This window comes from Schistocerca nitens, chromosome 5 (assembly GCF_023898315.1).
Source record: "Schistocerca nitens isolate TAMUIC-IGC-003100 chromosome 5, iqSchNite1.1, whole genome shotgun sequence".
In the NCBI taxonomy this organism is placed as follows: Eukaryota; Metazoa; Arthropoda; class Insecta; order Orthoptera; family Acrididae; genus Schistocerca; species Schistocerca nitens.
In genome coordinates this window covers 654,315,735-654,342,919 of record NC_064618.1, presented here as the reverse complement: position 1 = coordinate 654,342,919, position 27,185 = coordinate 654,315,735, and the positions used below count along the sequence as shown (strand labels likewise).

Below are 27,185 nucleotides of genomic sequence, written 5' to 3'. Positions count from 1 at the left end.
TTCAAAACATTTAAACAAATCAATTACTACACACCTTTACAATGAGTACGTAATGGCGTACGTCTCACAATCTTGACAAAAGAATACTACACTAGCGTACAATATATCGTCACAGGCTATCCTACTCACGTAACTCCAAGACGACGACAGAGAAATTAATGTTCGTTCTGTATTATTTATACTAGTCACACATTCTCATCTTTGTTTGATATTTAATAACTATCGTCTGTGGCGGTTTCAGTACTCGCCGACACAGATATTATCTAAAATAAATAAAAAAAAAAGTACATAATTTTATACAAGAACAAAACATGACACACAATGTTTTCTCTTTATTACATAATATGTCTTTTGCTAAGAGACGTTACAAGGTCTAGGTCTCTAGGACATATCCTAAGACATCATGAAACAGGTACGAGGTAATGGAGGGAGGTGTGTACATGGCATGTACAAAGGGACAGGATGGGATAGGGCAAAAATTGTGTAGATTGTCCCAGGCTTGACTACAAGAGGCAGGGTCAAAGGAATGTGGGGTGCAGTACTTATCCAGAGATGATGAGGCTTGCACAGAAGATACTAGCTTGGAGAGCCGCATGGACCATTCTTTTGACTACAAACCACGACAACTCTTTTCCATATTCTCCAGACTTAATTCTCAGTTTGTTTAACAAAAAAAGTTCTTTCACAGATCTGAATAATGCATGTACTGACAACCATTACGTAAAATTACAACAATATTTAACCTCTCAAGTAGGCGTGCCATTTTTTATAACATGAGAGGGGGCATGGTGTATTTTGTACACATGTAAAAAACAGCTATCTTTATGTTACCAAGGTAAACATTTACGAGCAAAATCACAGTTTAATCTTTGTTCAAGTAAAGAAAAATAAACGTACACTATATGAGCTAAATCACTGTTTAATTAAACAATAAAGAAATAAACTTTAATTACACTACTCTGTTGCCATGTAGAAGTCTTACCCCCACAGTGATTACCCACTTTAAGCATTAAACAGCACAGCTGCATCAGACCCCAGTTGACAGCTTAATTGCTAATGATATTGCAGACAACTGCCTCATTGTGGGATTGTGCTTCTAGCTTGGAACCTGCATCATTCTCTTGCATGGACTGTAAATTTTTTTCTCAACTAGCTTGCTGTTTATTTTACATTACCGCTGCTTTCTTCGACATAAGACAGTTTAGCTTGTCACTATGTTAGCTGAAGCAATAATGAATGAACACATATGGGCTGACAATTGTAAATCAACAACTGATGGAATAGTACAAGATGTTATCTGTGTTTGGTGCACTTTATACATAGGTGTGCCTGTTCAAGGTTTAGTACCTAGAAAACAATTATCACATTTCCATAACGGTGACAAGTGAGCGTGCTTCAGTAGTTGTGTGTTAATACTTGGCAGCAAACCACTATGTGTATAGTGTCCTATTTGATGCTGCAAACAGCTAGGGAAACAGTAGTTTGACCAACATTTGGGGACAGTATGTTAATGGTTGTCTTATGTTTACCATTTACTGTCTCAGTGTATTTCTCATTTGAGTTTAAAGATTTTTTCACATCTCCTGTAATTCTGTTGTTGAGGTAATATGTACATTAAAAATTGCTTATTATATTTATTTTGAATCTGTCATTAGATATGGGATAATTTTCTGGCGAAGTTCGAGTACTGAATCTCAAATATGAAACTGCAAAAGAGAATTGTTAGATACATGTGTACTGCACAACAAACAGTCTGGTCGCCCATTATTTCGGAAATTACATATCCTAACTGTTCCCTCCATGTAGATTAGATTAATACTTGTTCCATAGATCATGAATACGACACTTCGTAATGATGTGGAACATGTCAGGTTAATAAAAGATGTCTGTACAAGATATTACATTACACCAAATATTGCACGACACTAATGTTTAAGTTGTTGTTTTTTTCCCTTAATTTATATCTAAAAATTCAGCCAATGAGTAGAAGGAGTTGTCATCTAGAAATTCTTTTAATTAATTTTTAAATGTTGGTTGGCTATCTGTCAGGCTTTTGATGCTGTTTGGTAGGTGACCAAAGACTTTTGTGGCAGCATAATTTACCCCTTTCTGTGCCAAAGTCAGATTTAACCCTGCATAGTGAAGATCATCCTTTCTCCTGGTGTTATAGCTATGCACACTGCTATTACTATTGAACTGGGTTGGATTATTAACAACAAATTTCATAAGTGAATATATATACTGTGAGGTTACTGTGAGGATCCCTAGATCCTTAAATAGATGTCTGCAGGATGACCGTGGGTGGGCTCCAGCAATTATTCTGATTACATGTTTTTGAGCAATGAATACTTCTCTACTCAACGATGAATTACCCCAGAATATGATGCCATACGAAAGCAGTGAATGAAAGTAGGCATAGCAAGCTAATTTACTGAGATTCTTATCACCAAAATTTGCAATAACCCTAATAGCATATGTGGCTGAACTCAGACATTTCAGCAGACCATCAATGTGTTGCTTCCAGTTTAACCTCTCATCAGTGGACACACCTAAAAATTCTGAAAATTCTACCTTAGTTACAAACTTCTGTTCAAAGTCTATATTTATTACTGGAGTTGTGCCATTTACTGTGTGGAACTGTATATACTGTGTTTTATCAAAATTTAAAGATAGTCTGTTTGCTGAGAACCACTTAATAATTTTGTGAAAAACATCATTTACAATTACATCACTTAGTTCTTGGTTTTTGGATGTTATTACTACACTTGTATCATCAGCAAAAAGAACTAACTTTGCATCTTCATCAGTGTGGAATGGTAAGTAATTAATGTATATCAAGAGAGTAAAGGACCTAAGACCGAACCCTGTGGGACCCCATACTTGATAGCCCCCCCAGTTCGAGGAAGCAGCAGCTGTTTTAACATTACATGAACCACTTATTTCAACTTTCTGCATTCTTCCAGTTAAGTATGAATTAAACCATTTGTGCACTGCCCCACTCAAACCATAATGATTTAGCTTATCTAAAAGAATTTCATGATTTACACAATCAAAGGCCTTTGAGAGATCACAAAAAATACCAATGTGTGATGTCCTGTTATTCAGAGCATTTAATATTTGATCAGTGAAAGCGTATATAGCATTTTCTGTTTAAAAGCCTTTCTGAAAACCAAACTGACATTTTGTTAGTACTTTATTTTTACAAATATGTGAGGCTACTCTTGAATACATTACTTTCTCAAAAAATTTTGATAGAGCTATCAGAAGAGAGATTGGGCGGTAGTTGTTGACATCCGACGTATCCCCCTTTTTATGCAATGATTTTACAATGGCATATTTCAGTCTATCGGGGAAAACACCCTGCTCCAAAGAGCTATTACATACATGGCTGAGAATCCTACTTATCTGTGGGGAACAAGCTTTAAGTACCTTGCTGTAAATGCCATCAATTCCGTAAGAGCTTTTACTTTTCAGTGAGTTTATTGTTTTACTGATTTCAGAGGGAGAGGTTAGTGGAATTACAGTTGTAGCAAACTGCACAGGTATGGCCTCTTCTATTAGTAGCCTTGCCTCTTCTAGTGAAGATCTAGATCCTATTTTCTCCACAACATTTAAAAAATTATTATTGAAAATATTTTCAATTTCTGATTGTTTGTTAGTACACTTGTCATTCAGTTTTATGGCACTAAAGTCTTCCTGTGCTCTTGGTTGCCCTGTTTCCCTTTCAATAATATTCCAAATTGCTTAAATTTTATTATCAGAGTTACTGATCTCAGACATGATACACATGCTTCTGGACTTTTTAATAACTTTTCTTGGTAACGCACAATAGTTTTTATAATATTGAACAATTTTGGGGGCAGTACTCCCTCTTGCTGTTAGATACAGCTCTCTTTTACGGTTGCAAGATATTCTTATTCCTTTAGTTAGCCAAGGTTTTTTATATGTTTTCTTGGAATTATGTTTAACTATTTTCTTGGGAAAACAATTTTCAAATACCCTTAAAAATATGTTGTGAAATAAGTTATATTTCAAGTTTGCATCGGGTTCCTTATACACTTCATCCCAGTCTAGCTGCTGTAGGCTTTCCCTAAAGTTTGCAATATTTATATTGTTAATTGAACGCACTGCTTTGAAAGTCTGATTTGATATACTGCATGGCGCTATGTCATGTATTGTAACTAGCTGTGCACCATAATCTGAAAGACCATTCTCAACAGCATAAGCATTTATGTCAAACTTATCTTGGTCTATAAAAAAGTTATCTATCAACGTACTGCTGTTCTTTGCTATCCGAGTTATGAAATTATAATCTTCCGACACAGCAGACAAAAATTATTTGAGGAGAATCATTTTAACCATACATATTACACACAAAACAAAAATAATGTTATGCTAGCCACACGCCAGTTGAAATTATATGCACAGACTCCACAATGTAGGTGGACAACAATACACAACAAGTTAATGGGCAAAAATATATTTAATAGGAAGCTAGAAATTTTAGAAACGAGGCTATAGCAGATTCTGTCGGCAAAATAGTACTATTCAATAGACAAATTCATAGAGGATGAAATGATAATTTGAGCAAGGGGAAATTAAGTATATATATCAAAATTGTATTATTATTATTTCTTTACTTTCTCAGACGTTAAGTCTGGTTAAGAATGGAAAGTGACGCGGACCTTGATCAAGCGTCACTTCCTATTAACTGTACGGTATGTGTTATATTGCATTTACGAACTTTCGGGTAATTGAACATGTATCAATAATTACGGATTTCTGTAGTTGTATATATATGTTTGGATGTAGCTGTATTGCATTGATGTACTGGTGGATATTGTGTGGTATGACTCCTGTAGTTGATAGTATAATTGGTATGATGTCAACTTTATCCTGATGCCACAGGTCTTTGACTTCCTCAGCCAGTTGGATGTATTTTTCAATTTTTTCTCCTGTTTTCTTTTGTATATTTGTTGTATTGGGTATGGATATTTCGATTAGTTGTGTTAATTTCTTCTTTTTACTGGTGAGTATGATGTCAGGTTTGTTATGTGGTGTTGTTTTATCTGTTATAATGTTTCTGTTCCAGTATAATTTGTATTCATCATTCTCCAGTACATTTTGTGGAGCATACTTGTATGTAGGAACTTGTTGTTTTAAAAGTTTATGTTGTAAGGCAAGCTGTTGATGTATTATTTTTGCGACATTGTCATGTCTTCTGGGGTATTCTGTATTTGCTAGTATTGTACATCCGCTTGTGATGTGATCTACTGTTTCTATTTGTTGTTTACAAAGTCTGCATTTATCTGTTGTGGTATTGGGATCTTTAATAATATGCTTGCTGTAATACCTGGTGTTTATTGTTTGATCCTGTATTGCAATCATGAATCCTTCTGTCTCACTGTATATATTGCCTTTTCTTAGCCATGTGTTGGATGCGTCTTGATCGATGTGTGGCTGTGTTAGATGATACGGGTGCTTGCCATGAAGTGTTTTCTTTTTCCAATTTACTTTCTTCATATCTGTTGATGTTATGTGATCTAAAGGGTTGTAGAAGTGGTTATGAAATTGCAGTGGTGTAGCCGATGTATTTATATGAGTGATTGCCTTGTGTATTTTGTTAGTTTCTGCTCGTTCTAGAAAGAATTTTCTTAAATTGTCTACCTGTCCATAATGTAGGTTTTTTATGTCGATAAATCCCCTTCCTCCTTCCTTTCTGCTTAATGTGAATCTTTCTGTTGCTGAATGTATGTGATGTATTCTATATTTGTGGCATTGTGATCGTGTAAGTGTATTGAGTGCTTCTAGGTCTGTGTTACTCCATTTCACTACTCCAAATGAGTAGGTCAATATTGGTATGGCATAAGTATTTATAGCTTTTGTCTTGTTTCTTGCTGTCAATTCTGTTTTCAGTATTTTTGTTAGTCTTTGTCTATATTCTTCTTTTAGTTCTTCTTTAATATTTGTATTATCTATTCCTATTTTTTGTCTGTATCCTAGATATTTATAGGCATCCGTTTTTTCCATCGCTTCTATGCAGTCGCTGTGGTTATCCAATATGTAATCTTCTTGTTTAGTGTGTTTTCCCTTGACTATGCTATTTTCCTTACATTTGTCTGTTCCAAAAGCCATACTTATATCATTGCTGAATACTTCTGTTATCTTTAGTAATTGGTTGAGTTGTTGATTTGTTGCTGCCAGTAGTTTTTGATCATCCATGTATAGCAAATGTGTGATTTTGTGTGGGTATGTTCCAGTAATATTGTATCCATAATTTGTGTTATTTAGCATGTTGGATAGTGGGTTCAGAGCAAGGCAGAACCAGAAAGGACTTAATGAGTCTCCTTGGTATATTCCACACTTAATCTGTATTGGCTGTGATGTGATATTATTTGAATTTGTTTGGATATTAAGTGTGGTTTTCCAATTTTTCATTACTATGTTTAGGAACTGTATTAATTTAGGATCTACTTTGTATATTTCCAATATTTGTAGTAACCATGAGTGGGGTACACTATCAAAAGCTTTTTGGTAATCAATGTATGCATAGTGTAGCGACCTTTGTTTAGTTTTAGCTTGATATGTCACCTCTGCATCTATTATCAGTTGCTCTTTACATCCTCGTGCTCCTTTGCAACAGCCTTTTTGTTCTTCATTTATAATTTTGTTCTGTATTGTATGTGTCATTAATTTCTGTTTAATGACTGAAGTTAATATTTTGTATATTGTTGGTAGGCATGTTATGGGGCGATATTTAGCTGGGTTCGCTGTGTCTGCTTGATCTTTAGGTTTCAGATAAGTTATTCCATGTGTAAGTGTATCAGGGAATGTGTATGGGTCTGCAATGTAACTGTTAAATAATTTAGTTAGATGTGAATGTGTTGAGGTGAACTTCTTTAACCAGAAATTTGCTATTTTATCATTTCCAGGGGCTTTCCAATTGTGAGTAGAATTAATTGCTTGGGTGACTTCATGTTGCAAAATTATCACTTCAGGCATTTGTGGTATCATCTTGTATGTATCTGTTTCTGCTTGTATCCACCGTGCATGCCTGTTATGTTGTACCGGGTTTGACCATATGTTGCTCCAGAAGTGTTCCATGTCTGTTATGTTTGGTGGATTGTTTATTTTAATGTGTGTGTTATCTATTGTCTGGTAAAATTTCTTTTGGTTTGTGTTGAATGTTTGGTTTTGTTTCCTTCTATTTTCACTTTTTTTGTATCTTCTGAGTCGTTTGGCTAATGCTTGTAATTTCTGCTTCTTTTCGTCTAATTGCTCTGTCGCTTCTTGTTGTGAGATTTTACCTAACCTTTTTCGTTTTTTTTCCGAGATTTCATTTCTTATAAATTGTGTTAGCTGTCCGATGTCTTTTCTCAGTTTTTCTATTCTGATCTGTAGCCTGTGTTGCCATGCTGGTTTTGTGGGTTTCTTCTGTGTGTTGGTTGGTTCTGATCTCTGTCTAGTGTGTATATTTAGTGTAGTGAGTGGTCCTATACAAACCAGTAGTTGTAACTCTTCCATAGTTGTGCTTTCATTTATTTTGTTGTGTATGATTGTGTTGATAGTTTTTATTGTTGTTTCGACTTGGGGTTATTTGGTGGTCTATGCAAGAATGGTCTAATGTCTGTATTTGTGTCTTTGTATTCTATATATGTTACCTGAAATTTTTCTTCTATATCTAACATCTGTGTCACTTCGTGTTCTATTTGTGCTTGTTCTGGTGGCTGTCTTAAGATTCCGTTTTCCTCTGATTGTTTAATTGGTGCGTGTTGTTCTTTGTTTGTTTGCCCTGGGATGTTTGAGTCCATTACTGTATTTTCTTCTTCTTCTGATTGCACATTATTTTGTTCCAGTATTTGTTGTACTTGTTGTTTGATGTTTTCTAATTCTGACTGGGGTATCCTGTTATTTTTGATTATTACACGGATCTGATCAGCTAGTCGTTGTTCTGTTAAAAATTTTAATTCTGGGTATCTGGTAATAAATGTTGTGTATACTTGTGATCTGTATCCAATTGTGTTGGTTCCTAGGTTTGTTGCTTGGTAATAACAGAACATGAGGTGTCGATTAACTTCATCTGACCATCTCATCCTCTGTCTTTGTTTTCCTTCTAGGGTGGTTGCAGGAAGCATATCCTGCAAAACACCTCTATTTGGATTTAAACCATTTTCCAGTTGGCTAGCAGTGTCGTTACCATTGTGGGCGGGCATAGGGTTCAAGCGTCGTCCCCGACCATGACGGCGCTTGTCCGAGGCTTCTTTAGTTCTGTCCTGAACCAACTAATCACACTAAAAGGGGGGTTAGCCCTATTAGTGGTTTGTTCTTTTCGTCGCCTTTTACGACTGGCAGAACATACCGGAGGCCTATTCTTTTCATTATTATTATTATTAGTATTAGCATTATTATGCTGTTCATTAACATCAGCTGTTCTTTGTTTATGGTGAAATTTTACCGCAGTAAGACGTTTCTCTTGTACGTGAATCAAATGATTTTGATGAAGTATGTTATGACATTTATTGTCACACTGGGCAGTGTTCACTGGAGTATACTATATGACTACACCTACTGCCTCAGTGTCCATGCCATCTAGATTCTTCCCCCGTCACCAGCTTCCCTGAACTGCACAACATATCTTCCATTCACAAATCTCCATGTTGCCTCATGTTTTCACTAATAATTACGTCTGTTAACTGACTGACACATTTATAGAGCTTACAATTATGATCCCTGGAATTTGCAGGTAATTACTTTTCCAGCACCATAACTCGCTACGTTAACTGTTCAGTGACTATTTGCTAGCTAAAAGTACTCTTGTAAAATAAGGACATTTATTTATTTATCCATCCTTAGACAACATATATTGTGTGGAAGACGTCAGTGAATGTACAAATTATCGGATGAAGTCTAAATATTTTCTTAGCAGATGCCATTTACATTGTTTAATAAGCATAGGTATTTTGATGTAGAACTAACATACATAAATACAAAGCCTTGCATACATATTACATAAATGAATAAAGATAATTTATACTGTTTAAATATACTAGGTGCATTGATATGGAACTAGCAGACATAAATAAATAGGCGGAAGTATATAATATATAAATGAAAAAAAAATGATGTCAGGTGTAAGTAATTTATCCAAAAATCTCTGTATTTATTTGCCCATTTTGCATTTAACACTGTTATAATTGTTAAAAAGAGAAATCAAGACAAGTGCTGAGAACATTTTGAGTGGAACCACATTTCTTTTGCAGTATAATAGGGTAAATTCACTTAAGAAATAATGTCTCCTTTTTATAAACTGTTTCTTAGTTTTTCAGCAGTAAGGGATGGACATACGACATTTGTGTATTCTGTCTTTATCTGCAAGATTTGTGGGTTAATGATGCCAGTTATTAGCGGTGGAAAAAATAGCCATTTATCACTGTTTTTTCCTTGTCTCTGAATCGAACATTTACCTGTAAGCAAACTGTAATTTTGTTTAAATCTGGACAGTCATTATATGTCTAATATCGTTAGTATGATCGATCAGCAAATGAAGCACTACTAACTTGTAAGTTATGTTCCACAAAGCATGATGAGAGAGTACAAAGGAATTGTGCAATTCCACACGACCGCTATGACCTGTGACTTAAAGAGAGTTGTGGTGTGCAACGCCACTACAGCACGCAGTTTTTGAGTTGGTTGTGTTTGTACATGTCGTGTTGTTATATCTGATGATGCCCTCTGGTGGTGGATGTGAATGTGCTGAGCTTAATGTGTGGTATTGGGTTTATTTGATTTTTCACTGTCATCGTGCTAACACGGTTTTGAAATTAGATAGTTAGTGCGATAACATAGGTTGTGGAAGTATTTTCGGTGAGTTATTAAGGTTTTCTTTTTGTTGACGTGTTTGGAATTTTTGTTAGGTCATTAGGTTGGTGTTTGTTGTGCAGAAAGAAGTCTAACTTTTTTAATTGTTATTTTGGTACGTATGGATAAGACTGAAAGATTTTTAAGTCTTGTGCTGGATATGTTAGGTTTCATGTTTGTGGCAACAACTTGGGAGATTTATGAGTCTCTCTCTCTCTCTCTCTCTCTCTCTCTCTCTCTCTCTCTCTCTCTGTGTGTGTGTGTGTGTGTGTGTGTGTGTGTGTGTGTGTGTGTGTGTGTGTGTTTTTTGTGGGGTTTAAGGGCGCTCAACTACTGAGGTCATTAGCGCCCAGTCACAGTTGCTAGAGCACAGGGAATCTAGTAAAACTCAAGGGGAGGGGAGGACACCAGAAAGTCCTGACAAAGATGCAGATAAAATACATAAAAAGGTTAGATGTCTTTGGACAAGCCAGTCAAAGTTATAAAACGCAGAACACGAGCAGCTGCTCAAGCGTCATCAGCTAAAATATCCGGTAAAGTAGATGGCAGGGACAGGACAACACGAGATTGACTAAAGCGGGGACACGACAATAAAACATGGCGCACTGTTAATGCTTGACCACAAGGGCACTGCGGGGCTGGGTCACCGGAGAGCAGGTAGCGGTGGCTAAACCGGCAATGCCCAATCCGCAACCTGGTCAGAAGGACCTCTTCTCGCTGAGATGGTCGGGAGGAGGATGTCCAAGCAGTTGGGAGCGGTTTTACTGCCCGGAGCTTGTTTCCTTGGAGGGATGACCAAGCATCCCACCACAACGACACAAGCCTCTTACAAATAACCCCACGAACGTCAGATGACGGGACACAATGGGAGGCTGGCCGAGGCAGGAGGACTGCAGCCTTGGCTGCAGCATCTGCAGCCTCATTCCCAGGCACTCCTACATGTCCGGGAACCCACAGAAAGCTGACAGGAGAACCATTATCAGCGAAAGAATGGAGGGACTGCTGGATCCGTTGCACCAAGGGATGGACCGGAGAGGGAGCTCCAAGGCTCTGAAGAGCACTGAGGGAATCATAGCAGAGTACATACGATGAATGGCGATGGCGGCGGGCATACTGAACGGCCTGATGGAGAGCAAAAAGCTCGGCCGTAAAGCTGGAACATTGGCCGAGGAGCCGGTATTTAAAGGTGGCGGCCCCGTCGACAAAGGCACAGCCGACACCATCGTCAGTTTTGGAGCCATCTGTGTAAATAAAGGCGTGACCGGCAAGTCGAGCACGAAGTTCGACAAACCGTGAGCAATACACTGCAGCTGGAGTACCCTCCTTCGGGAGTGAGCTGAGGTCGAGATAAATATGAACCGGAGCCTGGAGTCAAGGTGGTGTCGGGCTCTCACCCTCTCTGAAGGTGGTAGGGAGGGCAAAATCCAATTGTCGAAGCAGGCGACGGAAGCGGACTCCAGGGGGCAGCAGGGCAGACACATACAACCCGTACTGACGGTCGAGAGAATCGGAGAAGAAGGACTGGTAAGAGGGGTGGTCGGGCATTGACAACAGCCGGCAGGCAAACCAACACAGCAGTACGTCGCGCCGGTAGGTCAATGGTAATTCGGCAGCTTCAGCATAAAGACTCTCGACGGGACTAGTGTGGAAGGCTCCGGTCGCAAGACGTAACCCCCGATGGTGGATGGAGTTGAGACGGCGTAAGAGGGATGGCCGAGCAGATGAGTAGACGAAGCTCCCATAATCCAGCTTCGATCGGACTATGGACCGATACAAGCGAAGCAGGACAGTGCGATCCGCTCCCCAAGATGAACTACTAAGAACTCTGAGGACATTAAGGGAACGTGTACAACGGGCCGCCAAATAAGAGACATGCGGAGACCAACAAAGTTTCCTGTCCAATGTGAGCCCTAGAAACTTAGTTGTTTCCACGAATGGGAGAACAACGGGACCGAGATGTAAGGATGGCGGAAGGAACGCTTTATATCGCCAAAAGTTGATACAAACCGTCTTCTCTTCAGAGAACCGGAAGCCATTTGCCACGCTCCATGAGTATAGGCTGTCTAGACAACGCTGAAGGCAGCACTCCAGGAGGCATGTTCTCTGGCCACTGCAGTAGATCGCGAAGTCATCAACAAAGAGAGAGCCTGAGACATTAGGTGGAATGCAATCCATAATTGGATTGATCGCGATGGCAAAAAGGGCTACGCTCAAGACGGAGCCCTGAGGCACTCTGTTCTCCTGGAGGAAGACGTCGGACAATACGGAACCCACATGTACCCTAAACTTTCAATCCGTTACAAAGGAATCAATAAAAAGGGGCAGGCGACCGCGTAGGCCCCACCTGTGCATAGTACGGAGGATACCTCCTCTCCAACAGGTATCATAAGCCTTCTCCAAATCGAAGAACACGGCTACCGTTTCGCGCCTTCGCAAAAAGTTGTTCATGGTGAATGTCGACAAGGTCACAAGGTGGTCAACAGCGGAGTGGCGGCGACGAAAGCCGCATTGGACACTGGTAAGTAGCCATCGAGATTCAAGAATCCAGACTAACCGAGCATTAACCATGCGCTCCATCACCTTACAGACTCAGCTTGTAAGAGAAATGGGGCGGTAACTAGAAGGAAGGTGTCCATCCTTCCCGGGTTTGGGTATAGGAACAACGACGGCGTCACGCCCACGCATGGGGACCTGACCTTCGGTCCAGACGCGATTGTAGGTACGAAGAAGGAAGCTTTTGCCCGCCGGAGAAAGGTGTAGCAGCATCTGAACGTGAATGGCATCTGGCCCCGGAGCAGAGGACCGGGACAGTGCAAGCGCACGTTCGAGTTCGCGCGGGCGTGTGTGTGTGTGTGTGTGTGTGTGTGTGTGTGTGTGTGTGTGTGTGTGTGTGTGTGCGCGCGCGCGCGCACACACACAGTAGCAACCTAGGTGGTATGACCAGAGGCTTTTGTTGGTAAGTAATTTTTGTTTTCGTGTTATTCTATAGTAATTGTGATGTTTTGTGTGCTGTGTATTTATGATACATCAGTTGTGTTTTAATACATGTAGTGAATATGGGGTATTTGGGTTTTTGAGCTGATCGTTTTGGTTCCATTTCTGGAAATTGTGGCTGTTAATTTTTTTGTATCAACAGCTGCAGTTGAGCTATATATGTCCCATTCCCCTGTAGTAGCTCTCTCTCTCTCTCTCTCTCTCTCTCTCTCTCTCTCTTTTTGTGGTTGAGCAATATAGGTCACAGGAAATGTTCGATTCTTGTGGTTTTGTTAATGTAGCGGAATTCTGTAGTTTAAATTTTTTTAGATATTATTTGTTTTGGAATGGTGCAGCATTTTATTATTGCTGTATATTTAGCTTGACCCTGCCCTATACCCCCAATTTTCTGTGGTTGTCCCGTTAGTTCCATTTCACTTTTGGAAACGTTATTGTGTTATTTTTAATTTTGTTCGCATATGTCTGTGCGTGTATGTAGTGACGTCACTGTTGTCATTTTGTGTACGCTGGAACTAGCCATTTCCACCACACTGATGATGCCATGGGTCAAAGCAGTCGCGTGGAATCTGATGCTTCTGTGAAGACCAACATTAAAATTAAGTATTAGTGATTTGCTGAAGTTTATCAAAAAACTAAACTGATTTTGCTAAATATGTCATGTATGCTTGAAGCACATGGAGCAGGAGCAGCAGAACAACTCACCAATTTCTGTCAGTGCTTGTAAGATGAGTACATCAGCTTTAGTGCATTGTACCTTGGACTGTATTGTGTTTATTTCAGACTCTAGTGAAACACTGTCATGGACATTTGCTGCTCCAACAGGAAAATTATCCACTTTCACTGAAATTTCTGCAAGCACTTTCTGTAAGTAGTCCATGTCCTCTTCCCACGACAATTACTCCACAGCCTGAACATCAGAAACACTACTTGCCACCAATCTGTTTGTAACAGTTACTAAAAGATACAATACAGATATGCAAACACAAAATCTGGCAAGATCTGCTAAAAATGTGATTAATTTTCTAGACTTATATAGGAAATATAGTAAAGAAAATATCCTCTGGATTACAAACAGCTATTCCACACACAATCAAACAATTGAAACTCCAGGTAGAAGTAACAACAATGCAGGAACAGACAGATTGCTACTTATTGTAAAAAAGAAACTTTAAGTTGCAGACACGCACAATTATGCATGCATGAGGTGAGGTGTGCTTGCTTGTGTGTATTTCTCTTTTACTGACGAAGGCTGTGGATGAAAGCTTTATGTAAGTATCTTAATTCAACCTGTCTGCAACTTAATGTCTTCTTTATGGTATTCCACATATAAGGCTAACAAATACTTAAAGACATCAAATCCAAAAAGCAACAAAAGCTCTCAGTTTGTATCTCAGTAAGCTGAGCTGTTGTTCATTTACAGTGCTGTTGTAAATGTGTCCCTCCAAATAGGAAGGTAAGGCAATACTAATTCAACATCTCAAGAGTTTAGTGCCAAACAGAATGACTTCAGGGTAGCTTACAAACTTTTTAATATTTACTATATAAAAGACTAACACATTATACTTAACCAACTTTAAAGTGTCCAAGGACAGTACAGGCATAATGCATATCACTTCATGTACGGAGTTGCCTTCATAGTATATCATAGTCTCTGATGTTACTGAATTTAGCATATGTTAAAATTCAGGCTTACGTAAAAAACCTGCCTTGAGATACAGGCCTCCAAGGACGATGCTGTGAGCACCATTTCGAAGATGCAAATTTCGTATTTTTTTTTAAAATGCTGTATCTCTAACCAGTTCTAGATATTTTGTTAGAGGTGTGTTTTTATTTGAAAGATAATTGCTTTATGATTACAATGATATCCTCTGTTTGGACACATCTGTCAAAGTTCTTTTACTATTGCCTTTTGAATTTTTTTCCTATAATTTAAAGAAAATTTTTTTTCCAAACATTCTGATCCAGAAAAGTTAGATTTTTCTCTGTTGATTAGTACCATGCAGTACTATATTCTCTGTAAAGGAGAGCTTCCACTATTAAGTTGGACAGGTTTTATTTAAAAAAAAAAAAATTTTTTTAACTTTCAAGGGTAATGCATGTCTTCACTGAAGTTGTTTCTTACTAATTTCTTTCTTACAGTGTTTTTTTTTTGTATTGTCTTTGTTGCAGTTATTTCTTTTCACTTTCCTTGTTGCAGTTATTTCTTACACTTTGTTGTAGTTTTATGTTAGTTTCTTTGTCAGGGTTGTTCACGGCAGGTTTCTGTATTGTAGTTGTTCAGTGCTAATTTGTTTACTGAAGAGTCTTGTCTTCTGACTGGGGTCACAGGAAAGTGAAGTGTGCTGACTATTTCTCCCATGGTGCAGATTTTGCATAAATAGAGCAAGAATTAAATACCCTGAATCAGTCAACTACAGAGGTAGGTGTTAGTTCTGTTAAGAAACTGTGGTCAGTGAAGTCAAATCATCATAAGCTCGATGCATCATGAAAGTGCACAGAAATTACTAAAGCTATGGATTAATACACTTCAGCAAAACTGGCCACACTCTTCAAAGTAGAAATTCCATCTTCAGAAGAAAATGAACCAAAGCACTCTTGCACCTCCTGCCAGGAATTTTTCACAAATATCAATTCAGCTGTTGAATACTGACCATCTTCCAGTGAAAAGGTGCTAGTTTTAACTATTATTCCAGAGACATTTTCAAAGAAAACAATTTTGAACCACATTCCATCAGAATCAAAGTACATGGTAGACAAATCAAGAAATGTAAGGTCCGTAAAAGGAATTTTCGGAAGACCAGAACCCTGTTATGGTCATCCTGTAGAAGCAGCTCAAGTTCAAATAGTGGAAGATAAATGGGATTGTTCTCGCCAGAGTGCCAACAAATAAGACACTATAACTGCAGCAGTCGAAGGTCAAAAATTTGTGAAAGTGAAGAGGTACACGACTCTCAGTGTTAAAGAAACTTTTGCATATTATAAGAGCAACTATACAACTTCACTCACTGAAAGATCAAAATTTTATGCACTACGACCTAAGTGGATAGTTCCACACCTACCCAGAGATGTCTGTTTATATGTGTACTGCGCGAATTTTGATCTTTGTGTGGTAACTTGAGCATGTGACATTACACCTTGGGCATGTGAAGTCATTAGCAGTCTGTGACGTAAAGCGAGACACTTGTTTGTTTCCAGAATGTGGTGACTGCCCTGGAAAGGGAGGACTGTCTTTACCGATACTTGGCCTGGAAGATGTAGCAGATAACTCTGCAGAAATTACATATGCGACATGGGAGGAAAATAAATGAATTAAGAAAACTGTTGCCTTCGACAGTATCATTGATGAACTTTGTAATTGCTCAGTGAAAGCAGTAACACACCAGCACTTGAAGAAGTTGTAACAACAACACATTGCAGAAGTGAAAGTTTGTGTAAAGGCTGAAGAACTATGTTTGGTGCTTCGCTGTGATTTTGCTGAGAACTGGTCTGCAATTATTCCACAAGAAGTACAAGGGTATCACTGGAGTAATGACCAGGTTTCAATTTTTTTCAGGAGCGACATATTTTCGAAACAAGACCACAAGTGTTGCAGTTATGACACAGGGCATGACTCTGCACACGCTTCGCTAGCAATGCGCAAAATTCTTCAACTGCAAACAGGGGCAAAGAAGATCATTATCATTTCTGATGGTACTCCTAGTCATTTTGAAAATCATTACCAGCTGTTTGAATTGAGTAAGTCGCTTGCGCCAACTGACTGGATGTACAGTGGCTACTGGTCACGGGAAGGGGCCTTGTGATGGTGTAGGCGGCCTGCTGAAGCACCATGCTACAAAACAATCTTTCCAGACCAAATACAGCTGCGATTCAGAATGCAAAGGATTTTATGAGAGTTGTGAAATCTTACACATCCACAGCCTTCATTCTTTTATCCAAAGAGGAAATCGAAGAATTCCGTGAGCAGAAAAAAGAAGAATGGTCCAAACAAACTACTCCTGTGAAAGGAATTCAGAAGACACATTTTGGACTAAAAGTGATGGGCGAACTCATACTGCACACATTTTAAAAAGCAAGAAAGAAGAAACTTCGTTCATTCAGCCAACACCTCAGAAACAGCAGGATAATATCCAGATTCACAACCTGGCAAGGGGTGTGTGTGTGTGTGTGTGTGTGTGTGTGTGTGTGTGTGTGTGTGTGTGTGTGTGTGTGTGTGTGTGGTGGATGGCAGATATAATAGACACCAGTTATAAGCTAAATGAACTTATAGTGAACTTTATACTACCACATGGGCCAGCTGCTGGATAAAGGTTTCAAGCTGAAGGACAGCAACAATGCCATCAGTGCTCACGTCCTGTTCACAATGTTTTGAAGATTGTGAGTACTCCAATTCCTATTGGTTCAACAGGAAGGCATCCCTCTACATCAAAGGAAGATACTGAAGCAGTGGAACACATTTTTAGTTGATTGACTGGCTAATTTCAGTACAAAACCAAGTACACAGAAGCTTTTTTATAGTCTTTGGACCTTTCACATACATTTTGGAACCATTTAAAATGCTTGGAAAAAATGAGTCTCTTACTCATCTTACAAAACTAAAATCATGTTAAACAAGGCTAGGTTTTGATTTTTATGAGCTTGTTATGTGATAATGTAATAAAACATGTTTTATGTATAGCAAAAATTTCTATTGTTTATAAAACCTAAAAGTGGAAGCTCTCCTTTTCAGAGAATGTAGAACTATATGGCACTAATCAACACAGAAAAAAAAAATCAAAATTTTATTGCTACACATTTCTGGAATTTTTTTTATTATAATTTTCGGAATGCTACAGTGAAAGAACTTTGACAGGCAAGTCCAAATGGAGGATTTCTTTGTAATCATAAATCAATTACCTTTAAAATAAAAAAAAATACAACAAAATATCTAGAACTGTTGCAGAGATACAGAATTTTAAAAAACTTTTCCAAAATTCGCATCTTCAAAATGGTACGTGCAGTGTCATCTTTGGAGGGCTGTATCTCTGAGCAGAAATCTCTTTTTTTTTCTTTTTTTTTTTTTTGAGAAAACAAAAAAATACATGTTCCTTACTTAGTCCTCCTTTTAACACATGGTAAATTTAAAAACATCCAAGACTATGAAGGTAAGATTTTTTTCTAGCCTGCCTGAATTGATAGGGCATATGCCTACAGCTTTCTGCATCGAAGCCATAGAAAGTAGAATAACTAGGTCAATGCTGATAACCATGATAGAAGGTTGTATACATGGAAGAACCCTGGAGATACTAAAAGGTATCAGATAGATTATATAATGGTAAGACACAGATTTAGAAACCAGGTTTTAAATTGTAAGACATTTCCAGGGGCAGATGTGAACTCTGACCACAACCTATTGGTTATGACCTGTAGATTAAAACTGAAGAAACTGCAAAAAGGAGGGAATTTAAGGAGATGGGACCTGGATAAGCTGAAAGAACCAGAGGTTGTACAGAGTTTCAGGGAGAGTATAAGGGAACAATTGACAGGAATGGGGGAAAGAAATACAGTAGAAGAAGAATGGGTAGCTTTGAGGGATGAAGTAGTGAAGGCAGCAGAGGATCAAGTAGGTAAAAAGACGAGGGCTAGTAGAAATCCTTGGGTAACAGAAGAAATACTGAATTTAATTGATGAAAGGAGAAAATACAAAAATGCAGTAAATGTAGCAGGCAAAAATGAATACAAACGTCTCAAAAATGAGATCGACAGGAAGTGCAAAATGGCAAGCAGGGATGACTAGAGGACAAATGTAAGGATGTAGAGGCTTGTCTCACTAGGGGTAAGATAGATACTGCCTATAGGAAAATTAAAGAGACCTTTGGAGAGAAGAGAACCACTTTTATGAATATCAAGAGCTCAGATGGAAACCCAGTTCTAAGCAAAGAAGGGAAAGCAGAAAGGTGGAAGGAGTATATAGAGGGTCTATACAAGGGTGATGTACTTGAGGACAATATTATCGAAATGGAAGAGGATGTAGATAAAGATGAAATGGGAGATACGATACTGCGTGAAGAGTTTGACAGAGCACTGAAAGACCTGAGTCGAAACAAGGCCCCTGGAGTAGACAACATTCCATTGGAACTACTGACGGCCTTGGGAGAGCCAGTCCTGACAAAACTCTACCAACTGGTGAGCAAGATGTATGAAACAGGCGAAATACCCTCAGACTTCAAAAAGAATATAATAATTCCAATCCCAAAGAAAGCAGGTGTTGACAGATGTGAGAATTACCGAACAATCAGTTTAATAAGCCACAGCTGCAAAATACTAACACGAATTCTTTACGGACGAATGGAAAAACTAGTAGAAGCCGACCTCGGGGTAGATCAGTTTGGATTCCGTAGAAACACTGGAACACGTGAGGCAATACTGACCTTACGACTTATCTTAGAAGAAAGATTAAGGAAAGGGAAACCTACGTTTCTACCATTTGTAGACTTAGAGAAAGCTTTTGACAATGTTGACTGGAATACTCTCTTTCAAATTCTGAAGGTGGCAGGGGTAAAATACAGGGAGCGAAAGGCTATTTACAATTTGTACAGAAACCAGGTGGCAGTTATAAGAGTCGAGGGACATGAAAGGGAAGCAGTGGTTGGGAAGGGAGTAAGACGGGGTTGTAGCCTCTCCCCGATGTTATTCAATCTGTGTATTGAGCAGTAAAGGAAACAAAAGAAAAATTCAGAGTAGGTATTAAAATCCATGGAGAAGAAATAAAAACTTTAAGGTTCGCCGATGACATTGTACGAGGGCGGTTCAGAAAGTAACCTCCGATTGGTCACAGTGCGGGTTGTGGGGGAGTAGCGATGCCATCTGTGCGTTCACGCACTCAACAGGTCAGTCGGCATCAAGCCGTGGTCGAGTGAACGTCGTACCTGTGCTAGTTTAGTTTTTGTGGCAGTTTGAAATGTGTGCTGCAATAGAAAACCCTGCCAAATGTGAAGTGCGTGCTGTCATAAGGTTTTTTACAGCCAAAGGATATTCTGCAGCAGCTATTCATCGTGAGCTTTGTGCCGTGTATGGACCAAGAGTTATGAGTGAAGGAGTTGTCCGTGAATGGGTACGTTTATTTAAAAGTGGACGAGAAAACGTTCATGATGAAGAGAGGAGTGGTAGACCATCATTGGTGACTGACGAACTCGTTCAGACAGTTGATGCAAAAGTTCGTGAAAATCGACGTTTCTCAATGTCGGAGCTGTCTACTGGTTTTCCACAGATTTCTAAGACTCCCTTGTACGAGATAGTGACAGCAAGATTGGGTTACCGTAAGTTCTGAGCTCAAAGATGCGGTCACAGGCTGGCTCCAGGCACAAGCGGGTGATTTTTATGCAGAAGGAATTTCAAAGCTTGTGAAGAGATACGATAAGTACCTCAATCGCTATGGAGACTATGTAGAAAAATAGTGCAAAGATGTAGTTGTAAGATGTATATATTAAAATATTTTTATTTAACTTGGTGTATTTTTTTAAATCAACCGGAGGTTACTTTCTGAACGGCCCTCGTAATTCTGTCAGAGACAGCAAAGGACTTGCAAGAGCAGTTGAACGGAATGGACACTGTCTTGAAAGGAGGCTATAAGATGAACATCAACAAAAGCAAAACGAGGATAATGGAATGTAGTCAAATTAAATCGGGTGATGCTGAGGGGATTAGATTAGGAAATGAGACACTTGAAGTAGTAAAGGAGTTTTGCTATTTAGGGAGTAAAATAAATGATGATGGTCGAAGTAGAGAGGATATAAAATGTACACTGGCAATGGAAAGGAAAACGTTTCTGAAGAAGAGAAATTTGTTAACATCTAGTATAGATTTAAGTGTCAGGAAGTCATTTCTGAAAGTATTTGTATGGAGTGTAGTCATGTATGGAAGTGAAACATGGACGATAACCAGTTTGGACAAGAAGAGAATAGAAGCTTTCGAAATGTGGTGCTACAGAAGAATGCTGAAGATTAGATGGGTAGATCACATAACTAATGAGGAGGTACTGAATAGGATTGGGGAGAACAGGAGTTTGTGGCACAACTTGACCAGAAGAAGGGATCGGTTGGTAGGACATGTTCTGAGGCATCAAGGGATCACCAATCTAGTATTGGAGGGCAGCGTGGAGGGTAAAAATCGTAGGGGAGACCAAGAGATGAATACCCTAAGCAGATTCAGAAGGATGTAGGTTGCTGTAGGTACTGGGAGATGAAGAAGCTTGCACAGGATAGAGTAGCATGGAGAGCTGCATCAAACCAGTCTCAGGACTGAAGACCACAACAACAACACATCCTAATAACACATTCTCAAGAAATATTTGTCATAACAAAATATAGGCCTATCATAATCTACAAACAGTACAATACAAAAGGCATTTGGAATACGACATAAGATTATCCGAGTTCCAGGTATCTAAGAAGAATAACACAGACATTACCTATACTACTTGTGAACAACAGATCTAAAAAACACCTTTATGAAGAGCTGTGCCCGATTAGATAGTAAAAACTAAACTAAACTCCGTCTGAACGGCCCACTAAGGGCCACCTGGGCAACCAGCTGCTGTGTCATCCTCAGCTCACGGACGTCACTTGATGTAGATACACAGGGGCATGTGGTCAGCACACCACTCTCCTGGTTGTATGTCAGTTTACGAGACCAGAGCAGCTACTTCTCAATCAAGTAGCTCCTCAATTTGCCTCACATGGGCTGAGTGAACCCCACTTGCTAACAGCACTCAGCAGACAGGATGGTCACTCATTCAAGTGCTAGCCCAGCCCAGCCCGACTTTGGTGATCTGCTGCATGGCCATTTGGCAGATAGTCGGCTATACTAATAATATTGATTTTTAGCTTCAGTTTATGTTTATTTAAATTTACTATGGGTTTTGACTGACATGCTACCACTGGAAGGAGTTCTTTCTGTTTACACCTTTTAATGTATTTATGACATGCAAAAATTGTGTGTTTTTGGCTAACAATACGCATACCTAAAGATTGCACATTTGGGAACAAATGGTGCAAAACTGTTAAATATAGTATCAAAATAAGTTTACCACATTTATATATATGAATACAGAATGTACATACTGTTTAACTGAATAGATGTATTCACTGTATGTTGCTACAGCATACCAAACATTTGTGACTACATGCTTAAGGATGGAAAGTTGGGAGTGCATATCTAACAATAAGATGTTATGTGGCACAAGAATAGTTTTGAAAATACAAAAAACTTCAATGAAACAAAATTTTTCCATTGCCAAGATGGACCTCTAACAATTGTATGTAGGAATGAAAGGGTGAGCTGAAGCTACCAGTACCAAACATCAGCTTCAGCCTGTAATCTAGTGACTGTATTGCCCCATATGCATCGACAGGAAGAGAATAGCACAAGGACAATACTTCTTGAGTCCATATTGATTACTGGACTGCAAGTTTGGGTGGCAGACTTATCTGTAGCATAGCTCAATGCATACGTAAGTTAGAAAGGTGATAATTTGATCAAAACCTGGTGAGGGTGTACCGATGATCTCAGTTAACCTGACTGAACACGAAAGTTAAATGGCATGTCAATGATGAGATCATTAGTGAACAACCACAAGCTGGGAAAGCAAATTCACTGCACCCTTTTCAAAAGAACCCTCCAGTCACATGCCTAACCAATTTATGCAAACCATAAAAGTTCACTGCACGACCTCCTTGTTACAGGTGCAAGCCAAATCTCACCACATAGTATCACTATTAGTAACCAACTACAGCAATCTATCTTCTGAAAGCTGCACAGTCAGTGTTGCTCAACAGTTTCTCTACTTGGTAAGCGTCTGTATTTTTCATGAAATTGTTTATTTGTGTCATGAGTTTAAATTGCCACATTGATGAGGAAAACTATTTCTGACATGTAGCAAAATATGTAACTTGCAGAGATTCAACAACAGCATAAAATAAGGCACTTATACGAACTACCAGGGCATTTTTGTCATGAAAACAACATATTAAAGGAAAGAACTCCAGAAAGAATTAATTTCTAAGTAGTATAAAGCAAACATCTGACAACGAAGGCATGTGAAGAAACTAACACGTGACACGAAAGTCCCATATATTAATTACACGGTGCCAGTGGTCGGACTGTATTGCCCAAAATAACAAGGCATGTTTCTTAAAATTAAGCCAATACAGTTACTATTATAACAACAGCTACACGAATGAAATGCACATTTTTATGAGTAAACCTCCGTTTTGTTGTCACGTTAGGTTTAAAAGATTCCAAGCTTCCAACCAACACAGTCAGCGGGAGATGTCCTTTTCTGATATACCATACATGCCAGAAGTTTTGCTTGAGTCTATCTCTGTTATTTTACATCAGTGGGCACGTTTGCTGCAGCAAAATTAATTTTTTTTATCCACAGTGATGCAGAGTTCAAGTTTAATGTTTAAAATTTGAAAACTGTTCCACTCGATCCGTAAAGTTTTGTACGCATATATTTACTAATTGCTTCATTGTGAAACGAATACAAAGATAATGTGTTCTTCGACTTGTTACATAGACCTACATCTCAAACTATTAAATAAATAAACGTCGTTACTTACAAATGTTTTTGTGATGGCAATGATATACGTCGCAAACTTTAACCAATGTACAGTTCATTAACACAACTTTCCTGGTTGTATGTGAACACGTCAAATATAAACACAATAACCATCACCATTGCGTTTCACCTAAATGTGAATTGCTGTGTGGCACTCGTCCGAATTTCGCATAAAACATTCACCTCAGCATCTTTCTATAGACGCTACATTCCGAGTTAGCAACATTTGACCTCAACCCAGTATAAAACTAATTTTAAAATCGTTTCAACTTTTCTTTATTTTGAAAGGAGACCACATGCAAAAATTGAGTAACAACGTATCAATTAAAATTCGGGCAACTAAACAAAAGAAGATTTTACCTTATTGAACGCTAATGGATCAAACAATAGTACTAAAGTCAAGAGCTCACGCAATCGCCACTATTATTGATATTACTTTGACACATTACACAGCACAAACATTCAATATTTCAAATCAAAAGCGCCGCACCAAATTAAGCAAAGTTGTTATAACTACGTGACCACGAGGTGTCTACCAACATTACAGAAATGCGAAAATAACAGGACACAGGAATAATACGCCCAAGCTGGGCAAGCAAAGACCCATAACGCAGTTAGGATCTTATAACTGGAGCTAAAACGGGACAACTAAAAAATGTATTATTATTATTATTATTCACAAGACATACATTATAGCTGCTGGAAGCATGCATTTATTTAACACGATAATTTCTGTTAATGCTGTGAATCCAGCCATTTCTTTGCTGGTTATATTTTGAAGTTAAACTTCTTCTCTGTCTTCACAACTTTAACAAGTTCTTTCACGTTGTCGTATCTGACAAATTTAGGAAACACAGCACATTTCATACGGTAGTTAAATTCAAAAATAGTTCAACTTTCACCATTTTTACTTTCAGTTTGTTTCTTTCATTACTCCAGATATTTAGCATCACACTGAAAATCCGCTCTACAAAGGCATTGGGCGATGACACGACTAGCACATGTTGAACAACTTTCAGCAAATTACGTGCTTCGCGTCTCTTAAAAAATGTTACCCATTTGATTGAAATGTCTATGAATGGCAAAACGTTGATCAGTGCACCTATTTTAGAAAGCAGTTCGTCACTGTTTATATTTATGTTGAAATAACTATGAGTTTCTTTATGTTCTTCATTTAAGGGGCTCTTCAAAATTTAACTGAGAGCTAAGCTTGAAAACTGTGTCTTCACTGAAGTCAAGCCATTTTTCTAGATATTCTAGAATCCTAGTTTAGTCTTGCTGAGCTTCTCTGACAAATTTTGCTTGTTCACATTGCATACATTTTTTTCAGCTCTTGTAATACCTTGAATCTGAATGAACTATTTGTCTATTAATAATTTCTGTACACAACTTCAGAAATAAAGAATATATTTCAGTTTTCAATATAAAATCACTTTCTACGTGTTTTGATTGTGTTAAATAAATGCATAACATTGTGGACAAAATAAAATTTAATCTCTAGGATTGTTACTTCATCGTCCACTTCACGGTCGTTTTCGTGGGCTACAAATGTCCAAATAAGTTTGGCATTATTGTCTTCACCCTATCTTAGAAAATAGGAGTCCAACTGAAACAGTCTATCTACAGCAGAAAAATAGAGTCAAAAATCGTGTAGGAACATGCCGGAATAGTGTGGAGTACTCTGACTGCAGGAACTCAACAAGTTCTTCAACTCAATCACCTCCTTCATGCTTGAAGAAAACTTATTGCATACATTACCCAATAACAATTCAACATCGTATGACAGAAGTTTTAGTCCATGTTTCTCAGTATTGTGAAGTACAGAGTAGACATATGTGACAATGTCCTGTAATAAGATGTGGTGCTTCCAACATTTTTTCCAAATCCACGAAATCAGATAGGTTTTTCCAATAATTGATGTGATAGTTGTCCATATCAAAAGCAACCAGTTGTGATCCTGAAAGACCAGTATTAATGACACTGTCTTTCAGCTTCTTGGCTCTAGAAGCTTATGTTTCGTCAGAGTCTGCATAAAGATCTATAACAGATGAAGTCGTCCCCATTTCTTAGTCAAAGTGCTGGATAGCAACTGGAAATAATTTCATATTTCCTTTATTTGAAGTATCACATGCAGTCGAAAATTGAGTTTAGTTCGTCTGAGTGAATTTCGGACGATATTTCGAATCTTGAAACAAAAAGTGAGATAGGGGAGCATTTCCACAGTCTTGCCAAAGGAAGCTGTGCAGATGTTCCACTCCATTATATGTTAATGTTAGTTCCATTGCTGACACTTCTTCTTCCTGACTAGTTCCCACTGGCACAAAATACCTTTGAACAGTGGAATATGTCCAGTACATAAGGTTCCCTTGTCAGATAAAAACTCATATTTAGGCTCAAAGACGTAAAATCGATGCAACCTGCAGTCTGACCAGAGGGCAAACACATACACAGTGCATGACAAATCCGACAATAGATTTAATACATTGCTGTCATTTTCACAAGTCTTGAAAAGAACTGCCAGAGATTTAAAACTGAGTGTGGCAGCTCGCATAAGTGCCAGGCAGCTGGTGGCCTGACATCGTGAGCCACTACCCCAGAAAGGTCAGGATTTACCACTGAGTGAGTTTACTTGGACAGACCTTGGTGTTGTCGTCCAAGTTATGGGATTAGAACTGAATAAAATGAAGAGAAAGCATAAATGTTGGTTTCGGAATTGGGTTTTGAGCAGAGATAACACAGGGTCCCCAGACACAATCATAAACACTGTATTTCTTGTAAATGAAAATCTTTTGAGAACTACTTTTGAATAACAAAAGTAAATTTCTAATACTTGTTGAGCTGTGTTTTGAGCTCTATTAACAAAGTCTCATATTAACATGAGATGATGACTGGGTGTTGTGTGCTGTCCTTAGGTTAGTTAGGTTTAAGTAGTTCTAAGTTCTAGGGGACTGATGACCTCAGATGTTAAGTCCCATAGTGCTCAGAGCCATTTGAACCATTAACATGAGAGATGCAGCACTAGCTTCAGTGAAACTAAGTTTCAAACGTTGTTGTGTGATGTTTGAGCTCTGAAGGCATGTTTGAATGCTTATATATTTACTCCTGCGGTATGACTGTACGTAGGGGTATGCTATACATTTGCTACAGAGTTTTCAAATATCAACCTTTTTAGGTTCTATATGGACCTGCAGATGCACCACTCTTATAAGATTTTAACAGTTTGTCATGTTTGCAGGTGTAGGCATCAGAAATCCTTATATTAACGTTTGCAATAAATAAATCACAGCTGGTGACACACTTACACATACCATCCATAGTTTCAAGCAATGCTCAAACAACCGCATTTGCAGCTCTCGTTTTTGTGATTTGTAAACAATGTTGCTCCTCGTACAGTAGAATAAATGTACAATTGCTGCTAACAACTAATTTTTAGATATTTTGAAATACTACAGAACACACAAAAGGCAAAATTGTTGACACGAAAACCAAAACACAGTAACGCTGCTTCAAAATCAAGTATGAGATGGCAGTTGAAAGATATTAATCGACAGTGGGGGAAGGAAAGTGACGTCACAAAGTTAAAGCCAATTTAGTTTTTGTGGAATGTGCGGTGAAACAAGCCCTGTATCATTTGAAAAATACAGAGGTGAGCGAGTGTGCTAGGACTTACCCCAGTTTACTGTTACTAGCGCACATCATCGTAATGCACCTGTGCGTAACATACAAAGCATTGTGT

At 38.4% G+C, this 27,185-nt stretch overlaps 1 protein-coding gene across 2 annotated transcripts in view; it reads right to left on the bottom strand.

Moving 5' to 3' along the window:
- Positions 1-24,013, bottom strand: part of LOC126259532 (uncharacterized) — a 125,927-nt gene extending 101,914 nt beyond the window's left edge. Inside the window, exons 1-2 of one of the 2 annotated variants that reach the window (XM_049956398.1) lie at positions 23,810-24,013; positions 13,555-13,759 (exon numbers count right to left, since the gene is read on the bottom strand). In XM_049956398.1, coding sequence (XP_049812355.1) covers positions 13,555-13,729 — 175 coding nt within the window. In that variant the 5' untranslated portion in view covers positions 13,730-13,759; positions 23,810-24,013. Of the gene's footprint in view, positions 1-13,554; positions 13,760-23,450; positions 23,727-23,809 lie in introns of those variants that run through there. The other variant, XM_049956399.1, reaches the window with a different exon arrangement.
- Between the last annotated feature and the right edge of the window lie 3,172 nt (positions 24,014-27,185).